The 10,199-nt window shown below is 46.7% G+C and overlaps 1 protein-coding gene across 1 annotated transcript in view; it reads left to right on the top strand.

Annotated features, from left to right (window-relative positions):
- The window catches only part of NLRP13 (NLR family, pyrin domain containing 13), a 39,267-nt gene that overhangs the window by 21,838 nt on the left and 7,230 nt on the right, over nt 1–10,199 (top strand). Inside the window, exons 5-7 of the mRNA XM_011932571.1 lie at nt 1,329–1,499; nt 4,867–5,031; nt 8,133–8,303. Coding sequence (XP_011787961.1) covers nt 1,329–1,499; nt 4,867–5,031; nt 8,133–8,303 — 507 coding nt within the window. The remainder of the gene's footprint in view (nt 1–1,328; nt 1,500–4,866; nt 5,032–8,132; nt 8,304–10,199) is intronic.

The following is a 10,199-nucleotide window of genomic DNA, read 5'->3' on the forward strand; positions in this document are numbered from 1 at the left end:
TGGTTTGGATTGGACAGAGTTTCAGATGACTGCCTGGTCTCGATCTCCTGACCTCGTGATCCGCCCGTCTCGGCCTCCCAAAGTGCTGGGATTACAGGCTTGAGCCACCGTGCCCGGCCGAGCTGGATGATTTTTAAGGTGGGTGAGTTTTAGGGTGGGTAATGAAAGATACAGAATTGGTTTGGATTGGACAGAGTTTCAGATGACTGCCTTGCATCGATAGGCCAGAGTCTTGAAGCAAGTGTTGAGGATTAGCATGGGTACGTAAGTCAGGAAGTTGGCTCCTAGTCTTATCTACCAAGAGCAGCTCTTTCCTGGAGCAGGTAGTGAAAGTGTTTTTGTCCAATTCCAGTATTATATGGCACAAAAACAGGCCTGTATGTTTCGTCCCAGATGGCTGAGTACAGGGACATTAAACCGCACATTGATTTCAGTTTTCAATTCCTATCCTGGGGATATTCTGATTAAGCAGATATGAGATGGGCCCCAGAAATCTTTATTTGAAAATGGACGTGTGTGTTCACAATTCCCCTGCCCCATTCCCACCCACCCCCGCCAAAACTGGAAACATGACTCTTAACAGTGCTGCAACTGTGGGCTTGCAGGGTATAACTGCATATACCCTTTAGGTACTTAAGAAATGTTTCTTCTGTTTTACTTCCCTCATCTCTTGTGAAATAAAAACCTTGATTTATGACTTTAATGCTCGATTACTCTTAATAACATTCAGTGCCCACTGCATTAGGAAATTTTTTTTTTTTTTTTAGATGGAGTCTTGCTCTGTCGCCCAGGCTGGAGTGCAGTGGCGCAATCTCAGCTCACTGCAACCTCCACCTCCCAGGTTCAAGCCATTCTCCTGCCTCAGCCTCCCGAATAACTGGGATTACAGGCGTGCACCACCATGCCTGGTCTTTTTTTTTTTTTTTTTTGAGATGGAGTCTCACTCTGTCACCCAGTCTGGAGTGCAATCGTGCGATCTCAGCTCACTGCAACCTCCACCTCCCAGGTTCAAGCCATTCTCCTGCCTCAGCCTCCCGAGTAACTGGGATTACAGGCATGCACCACCACGCCTGGTTAATTTTTGTATTTTTAGTAGAGATGGGGCTTCACCACATTGGCCATGGTGGTCTCAAACTCCAGACGTCAAGTGATCCTCCTGCTTTGGCCTCCCAAAGTGGTGGGATTACAGGCGTGAGCCACTGCACCCAGCCCCATTAGGAAAATTGTAATAATTTTGTTAGGGCTTCTTTCTGTGTCCCATAGGTTGTGTTCCAGGTGCTGCTTGAGGCTAATTTGCTGTTATGGTGTTCTCTCTCTCCCTCATGAAGGACAAGCAAGGTTGATTCCAGGATGCATGCATGGAACAGTATTTGTTCTACATTGGTCACGAATGAGAATCTGCATGAGCTAGACCTGAGTAACAGCAAACTTCATGCTTCCCCTGTGAAGGGTCTCTGTCTTGCACTGAAAAATCCAAGATGCAACGTCCAGAAACTGACGTAAGTGTGAGATGCCAGCAGCTCAAGAGGATACCCTGGGAGAATCACCCACCTTCTCTCTTTTGATGAGTGCTTCTCTTTTGAGAAGTACAACTTCTCTGGATCATGAGGTCAGGAGATTGAGACCATCCTGGCTGACATGGTGAAACCCCATCTGTGCTAAAAAATACAAAAAATTAGCCGGGGTTGGTGGTTGGCGTCTGTAGTCCCAGATATCCAGGTGGCTGAGGCAGGAGAATGGCGCAAATCTGGGAGGCAGAGCTTACAGTGAGCCGAGTTCACGGCACTGCACTCCAGCCTGGGTGACAGAGCAAGACACTGTCTCAAAAAAAAAAAAAAAAACGATTCCCAGGAGCTCAACTGCAGAGATCCCACACGTTCGGGGTGGGACCTGAGAATGAGCGCTTCTCACAGGCTACCATGTCATGCTGCTCTTGCTGGATCGTGGACCACACTTAGAGTAGTGTTGACATGCAGGCCATCCAACCTCTGGCTATCTATTTGCCAGAAGGCCAGCTAGGTGCTCAGGTGGATACAATAAACTGCGCTTGTATTTATGAAACTGCTACTTAGGCAAAGTAGGCTGAAATTTTCAAATGCCGATCTATCACGAATGATCTCATGCGAGAGGTACCTGTAGACAAAGTGATTTTTCCCTGGGGCCTCAGTCCTGCTGTTTTGAGCTGGATTTGAAGGAGTAGAAAACCTCAAGGGTATGGTGGAGTCAAAGCACTCAAGAGGAGCTGCAGACACGTGTAGTCGGAGACTGTTTCGTGTCTTAAGCAACAGTAGGTCGTGTCTGATGGGTCACTGCTGCCTTCCGTGAGTACCGGGCATCTCCTGTGTGCCTGGTTCTGTTCTCGGTTCGGAGGTTCTAGCAGTGAAGCCAACAGATGACTCCTGCTGTCAGGGATCTTACATTGTGTCAGGAAAGCAAACAAAATGATCAGAATAGGACCCAAGAGGGTGGCATCTCCTGAAGAAACCTGGGGGCTCAGAAAGGATGCGTGAGGAGGAAGGTGGCTTGCATTTTTTCGGTAGGAAAGGCAAAAGGGCCTCACTGAAAAGGTATTTGGGTAAAGATTGACGTGACTCGATGTAGGGAAGGAGGAGGGACTGTGTCTGTGGATACCTGGGGGAAAACATTCCAAGACGAGAAAACAAGATAGAAGGCACCATGAGGAGAATGTACTTAGTATGTTCAAATGATATCAAGAAAGCCGTCAGCACTTCTGTTACCAGTTCTGGACATTTATTTCTGTCCAGTGACATGTTGGAGCCAGCTCCTACAAGCTGGTGAGAGCCACTTGTGTGTGTACCTGTCTTCTGTAACTCTGTTTAGTGACAGCAAGTAGGCAGCTTGAAATTGGCCATGACCGGCTTGGAGAATTTACACCACAGAAATTGGCAAAGCTATAAATTAGGACTTTTTTTTTTTTTTTTTCCTGGAGATCCAGGGGTAACATTTATCAGCATACCGCTGCATTTGATGTGTATGTCCTTCCTCTTGGAGGCAACACCAGAGTTTCCTAGGCTTGTCCTGGGATGAATTACGGAGAAAGATGAGCTGCAGGAAAGGGAAAAAGTATGTGAATTAAAAAGAAAAAAACCTTTTAAAATAAAGGTGAGCAGATGGAGTGTCCTCTCCAGAGCTGGAGGACAGCTGCGAACGGAAGCGTATTGGTCCCCTGCTAATATGATCCAAGGAGGAATGAATGACAGGGTCTCAGATCTGGCTTGAAAATAGGAAGAAATAGGCCGGGCGCGGTGGCTCAAGCCTGTAATCCCAGCACTTTGGGAGGCCAAGACGGGCGGATCACGAGGTCAGGAGATCGAGACCATCCTGGCTAACACGGTGAAACCCCGTCTCTACTAAAAAATACAAAAAACTAGCCGGGCGACGTGGCGGGCGCCTGTAGTCCCAGCTACTCGGGAGGCTGAGGCAGGAGAATGGCGTGAACCTCGGAGGCGGAGCTTGCGGTGAGCTGAGATCCGGCCACTGCACTCCAGCTTGGGTGATAGCGAGACTCCGTCTCAAAAAAAAAAAAAAAAAAAAAAAGAAAATAGGAAGAAATGAGCAAATGGAGGTGGGCCTTGCATAACAATTAAGGGGGGGAAACTATAGAGAAATGCATAGCGTTGAATCTGAGGTGGGATTTGTTTGAATGATCTGGCATCTAGGCCAGTGAATTCTACCTTGGTTTTCCCCCACCATTAGGTCTTACTTTTCCAGGTCTAAAGCCTAGATGCGTGCATTGATTCAGCCAGTTAAGAGTGAAAGGTTTGATCAGAATTTTCCTCAAACCTCAGTGGTACTGAGCGAGCTGGACCAAACTCATGAGAGGCAGGCATAGGGGCCTGTGGCCTTCATTTGTTTTTTAAAAATACATTTAAGTTCATGGGTACAACTACGTTTGTTACACAGGTAAATGTGTGTCATGGGGTTTGTGGTACAGATTATTTCATCACCCAGCTATTAATCCCAGTACCCATTAATTATTTTTCCTGATCCTCTGCCTTTTCCCACTCTTCACCTTCCAACAGGCCCCGGTGTTCCTCTGTGTCCATGTGTTCTCATCATTTAGCTCCCACTTATAAGTGAGGACATGTAGTATTTGGTTTTCTGTTCCTGCATTAGCTTCCTAAGGATGATGGCCTCCAGCTCCGTCCATGGTCTCGTAAAGGACATGATCCCATTCTTCTTTATGACTGCATAGTATTCCATGGTGTATAGGTACCCCATTTTCTTGTTTAGTCCATCATCGATGAGCATTTAGGTTGATCTCCTGTCTTTGCTATTGTGAATAGTGCTGCAATGAACATACATGTGCATGTGTCTTTATAATAGAACGATTTATGTTCCTTTGGGCGTATACCCAGTAATGGGATTGGGCAGTCTTCTTTTTAAATTTTTCTTTTAATATTAAAATTTTGGTCTTATTTAGTTCTCAAGATAAGGAGAAAGAAGTTCAAGAAAATGCAAGAGAGTTATTCTTGCTGGGCTTGAGTTATTCTTTCTAGGTTGGATTGTATGTGTGTCGCGGGGGGTCACACATACAATACACCTACTCCTACAAGAGTAGGTGGCCCCAGGCCCTTTTCATGGCAGATCTCTAGGAGAGGCTGAGAGGGAGGGAGGGATTCCTCGCTTCGTACATGCAACCGAGTTTACTGATATTTGGGGGGAGTATACGTTAGTTTTCATTTTCAAGGTCCAGTACCATGGCTCAGCGTGGTTTTAGATGCCTTGTGTACCCTGTATAACCTTGGCAGTGCGTGTGGTAGAAGGCAGGGTGAGGAGGCAGACGGGATGCTGGAAACCAGTCTTCTCCCCCAATCCAGCTTTCATGTCCCTTCCCTTCCTCAGGTGCAAATCGGTAACTCCCGAGTGGGTTCTGCAGGACCTCATTCTTGTCCTTCAGGGTAACAGCAAGCTGACCCATCTGAACTTCAGCTCTAACAAGCTGGGAGCGACTGTCCCCCTGATTCTTAAAGCTTTGAAACATTCAGCTTGCAACCTCAAGTATCTGTGGTAAGTCTCTGGCTCCCTAGATCTGCCAAGGGGGGTTGCAAGACCACCCCTTGCTTCCATGATCCATTGGGAGGGCTGACAGTACACAGCATTTTAGCAAAAGGAGACAGAGAAAGATGAGCAAAGGAAAATGTTCCTATGTGTGGAGCAGTGGTTCTCAAATTTTAATGTATATCAGCCTCACGTTGGGGGAGGTTATTTTTTATTTTGTTTTGTTTTTGAGACAGGGTCTCACTCTGTTGCCCACACTGGAATGTAGTGATGCAATCTCCGCTTGCTGCAACCACTGTCTCCTTGGCTCAAGCAATCCTTCCACCGCAGCCCCTGAGTGGCTGGGACCACAGGTGTGTGCCACCACACCCAGTGAATTTTTCTACTTTTTGTAGAGATGGGGTTTTGCCATGTTGGCCGGGCTGGTCTTGAACTCCTAGACTCAAGCGATCTGCCTGCCTCGGCCTCTTGAGTGCTGGGATTACAGGCGTGAGTCACTGTGCCTGCCCCGACCTAGTGGGTGTTTTAAAATACAGATTCCAGGCCAGGCACGGTGGCTCATGCCTGTAATCTCAGAACTTTGGGAGGCCCAGGTGGGCAGATCACAAGGTCAGGAGTTTGAGACCAGCCTGGCCAACGTGGTGAAACCCGTCTCTACTAAAAAATACAAAAATTAGTAGGGCATGGTGGCATATGCCTGTAATCCCAGCTACTCAGGAGGCTGAGGCAGGAGAATCGATTGAACTTGGGAGGCAGAGGTTGCAGTGAGCCAAGATTGTGCCACTGCACTCCAGCCTGGGCAACAGAGCAAGATTCCAACTCAAAAAAAAGAAAAAAAATGCAGATTCCAGGAACTCAACTGCAGAGATCCTGCACATTTGGGGTGGGACCTGAGAATGAGCACTTCTAACAGGCTACATGTCATGCTGCCCTTGCTGGATCATGGACCACACTTTGAGTAGCATTGACACATAGGCCATCCAACCTCTGAAAGGGATGAGGCAGAGGGAGAAAGCTTTCATTCATGGAGCAGGGGGGTCTGTAAATGCAGATCGCTCTTTTGAAGAGTAACGGTCTGTCTCGGGGTCTCTGTGATAGGTTGGAGTCCTGTGGCCTTACCCACCAGATTTGTCAGCTCTTTCTCAAACTCACTGAGAACACGAGTCTCAACTTCCTCAGCCTGGGGGACAATGATCTCTCTGATGTGAAAAGCCTGAGGGAGTCCTCCACGCTACCAATGTGTCCCCTGAAGGAGCTGTCGTAAGTCTTGCGACCTTCTCAAAGCATCTTCCTTGCAAGTTGGGGTGGCACAGCGGGGGTGGCAGTGGGGTATGCTTTGGGGAACCTCGGGGATCCCCCTACTCTTTACTTGTAACATTGACATTCTTTCTTCCTTCCTTCCTCCCTCCCTTCTTTCTTTCCCTCCCTCCCTCCCTCCCTCCTTTCTTTCTTTTCTTTTTCTCTTTCTTTCTTTCTTTCTTTCTTTCTTTCTTTCTTTCTTTCTTTCTTTCTTTCTTTCTTTTTCTCTTTCTTTCTTTCTTTCTTTCTTTCTTTCTTTCTTTCTTTCTTTCTTTCTTTCTTTCTCTTCCTTCCTTCCTTCCTTCCTTTCTTCCTTCCTATCTTTATTTCTATCTCTATCTCTTTCTATCTCTATCTCTTTATATGTCTATCTCTTTCTATCTCTATCTCTTTCTATCTTTTTCTATCTCTTTCTCTCTATCCCTTTCTATCTCTTTCTATCTCTATCTCTTTCTATGTTTCTATGTATCTATCTATGTTTCTGTCTTTCTATCTTTCTATCTGTGTCTGTCTCTTTGTATCTATCTATCACTCTCTATCTCTGTCTCTCTATCCTTTTTCTCTTTTTTTATCTATCCCTCTCTCTCTCTCTCTATATATATATATATCTATCTCTATCTCTCTATCTCTGTCTCTTTCTCTCTCTGTCTCTCTGTATCTCTGTATCTCTCTATATCTCTGTCTCTCTGTCTCTCTTTCTGTCTGTCTCTGTTTCTGTCTGTCTCTCTGCCTGTCTGTTGGTCATCTATCCTCAGCTCACTGCAACCTCCACCTCCTGGGTTCAAGCAATTCTCCCACCTCAGCCTCCAGAATAACTGGAATTACAGGCACACACCACCATCCCCAGCTAATTTTTATAATTTTAGTACAGATGGGGTTTTACCATGTTGGCCAGGCTGGTCTCCAACTCCTGACCTCAGTTGATCCACCCGCCTTGGCCTCCCAAGGTGCTGGGATTCCAGGCGTGAGCCACTGCCCCTGGCCTCTTCTTCCTTCCCACCATCTTAGGTCTCAGTTCCAGCCAGCTTTCCCCTCACTTTGATCATGGCTATCTCACCTGGCGCCTTTCTTTGCATAATCTCCTTAGGCTTCTTCTATCCTCCCCAGATCTAGGGGTTTTCAACTGAATTCTGTTAAATTAGTTGAAACTGGGGATGATTTGATTTTTTCCCCCAGGGGATATCTGGCAATGCGTGGACAACATATTTGGTTGTCCTGATGGTGCGGGGGATGCTACCAGTGGGTAACACCTAGTGGGTAAAGGCTGGTTATTACTGACGTCCTGTAATGCACAGGGTGGTCCTGTCATTCTGCAACTAAGTGTGATCCAGCCCGCACCTCAACAGGGCTGAGAAAATCCTACCTTGACTCACCTTTTTTTTTTTGAGATGGAGTCTCCCTCTGTCACCCAGGCTGCAGTGCAGTGGTGCAATCTTGGCTCACTGCAACCTCCACCTCTTGGGTTCAAGCAGTTCTCCTGCCTCAGCCTTTCTGAGTAGCTGGGACTACAGGTGCCCGCCACCATGCCCAGCCTTTTTTTTTTTTTAAGTAGAGATGAGGTTTCACCATGTTGGCCAGGCTGCTCTTGAACTCTTGACCTCAGGTGATCCGCCCACCTTGGCCTCCCAAACTGCTGGGATTACAGGTGTGAGCCACTGCGCCTGGCCCTTTTTCTGCTTTAAGCTTTTGTTCTTTATCCAATTTAATCTTCCCATAATGTTTGGGTCTCAGGGGTTAAGGGGTTGAGAGAGAAAAGTAGAGGAACCTGGGCATCATGGCTGAGGCTCACCTTGTACCTGCAACTTCCACAGCCTGGAGAAATGTAACCTGTCGGCGGCCAGCTGTCAGGACCTGGCCTTGTTTGTCACCAGCATCCAACACGTAACTCGATTGTGCCTGGGATTTAATCAGCTCCAAGATGACGGCATCAAGCTGCTGTGTGCGGCCCTGACTCACCCCAAGTGTGCCTTAGAGAGACTGGAGTAAGTTTTCCCTGGTTCCGTTACTAGAAATGACTCTATGGGCGCAGATATCGAGAATAACGGTTTCTTCAACTGCTATCTATTTACATTATTAAAAAGTAACATTCACTGAGTAATTACTGTGTGCCAGGAATTTCTCTAAAACAGATTCTGAGTAGCATCCTAGATCTGTTGATTCCATCTCTGGAGTTTATGCCAAGAAAATTAATTTCCACAAGGACCCCAGGAAATAATGAATTTTTTGGTCAACCCATATGTGCGCTCTTAGCAGAGAGAGAACAAGGCCTCAGGGCTGGGGTGGTAGATCAGGGATGGGGTTGATTTCCCAGCAGGGTCTTCTCTCACCAACCTATTTGAAGAGGTGATACTAAAATTAGAGACTCAGATGAAGCAAGGAGAGGCAGCAGTATGCAGAGAAGGAACAGCAGAGTGAAAGGCCTGAGGTTGGGCCGGGCACGGTGGCTTGTGCCTGTAATCCCAGCACTTTGGGAGGCTGAGGCAGGCAGATCACGAGGTCAGGAGTTCAAGACCAGCCTGACCAACATGGTGAAACCCCATCCCTACTAAAAATACACACACAAAAATTAGCCAGGTGTGTGGCATGTGCCTGTAATCCCAGCTTCTCAGGAGGCTGAGGCAGGAGAATTGCTTGAACCCGGGAGCTGGAGGTTGCAGTGAGCAGAGATCGCGCCACTGCACTCCAGCCTGGACGACAGTGAGACTCTGTCTCAAAAAAAGGTGTGAGGTTGGAATGAGCACAGTATGTTGGAAGAACAAGGAGGAAGCTAGCATGGTTGGAGTAAAGTGAGTGAGGGTGATAGTGGGAGGAGATGGAGGTGCCTGGGACATGCTGGGCTGTGTAGAAATCTGTTTTGTCTGGGGTGAGATAGAAAGTCATCCTTGGATTGGAAGTGGGACATGACCTTAATCTGACCTACTTTGAAAGATCGTGCAGGCTGCTGTTGACAGGTAGACTACAGTCGGGACAAAAATACCAGTATGAGCAAGAGATGGGACTCCTATCGACCAGGAGAGAGTGGCCCCCGGGGAGGTGGTAGGATTTCGGGATAGATGGGAAGGTAGAACCAATGGGGTCTGTTGATAGATTCAAGGTGGTTTAGGAGGGAGGGTACCAAGAACACCTCCCAAAGGGTGCGGTTGGCAGCTAGGTAAAGGGTGGGACCATTCTCCAACACAGGGAAGATTGGGGGCAGAGCTGGGTCTGGGTGAAAAGAGTTTGGGTTGGGGATATAGGAGCTTGAGATGCCTATCGAATAACCACGCAGAGATGTTACCTGAGCAGCTGTAGGCAGGACTGCGGGAATCCAGAGGATTGCTGTGCGAGGATGAGAGACCCCGTACAGTGTGGACACTTCGGGAGATTCTTGAGATCTCTTCTTCTCTGGCTGCATTGTGCTGCAGGTGTGGAATAGAGGGAAAGCTGGGTTTCGCAGAGACTGGACAACTTCCTGAGACTGAGTATAAAAAACAGAAAGGCCAAGGGCCTTTAGGTGTCACCAAGTTCATGATCCTGGAGAACCACAGACTCTGGCAAAGGAGCAAAGGGCCAGTGCCCACTGAGCACTGAGTCTGCAAGAACAGGAATATCGATAGGTGATTCATACGTACAATGTGAGTTAATCATACATGTGTGTAATTATGTGTATGATAATATAATGCGTAGAACTGTAACACCATTATTATTAATTATAATTAGTAGTAGAACCTTAATATAACTATAACCCTAATAATTATAATTGTGTTAATTCTACCCATTATAACATGATCATACACACATAATTACATATTGTAATTTTAACCAATTATAATTGTAATTATATAATTACAACTAATTATAGTTACATATTATAACAAATTATTAAATTATAATTTATA

Source organism: Colobus angolensis, unplaced genomic scaffold (genome assembly GCF_000951035.1).
Source record: "Colobus angolensis palliatus isolate OR3802 unplaced genomic scaffold, Cang.pa_1.0 Scaffold96, whole genome shotgun sequence".
NCBI lineage: Eukaryota > Metazoa > Chordata > Mammalia > Primates > Cercopithecidae > Colobus > Colobus angolensis.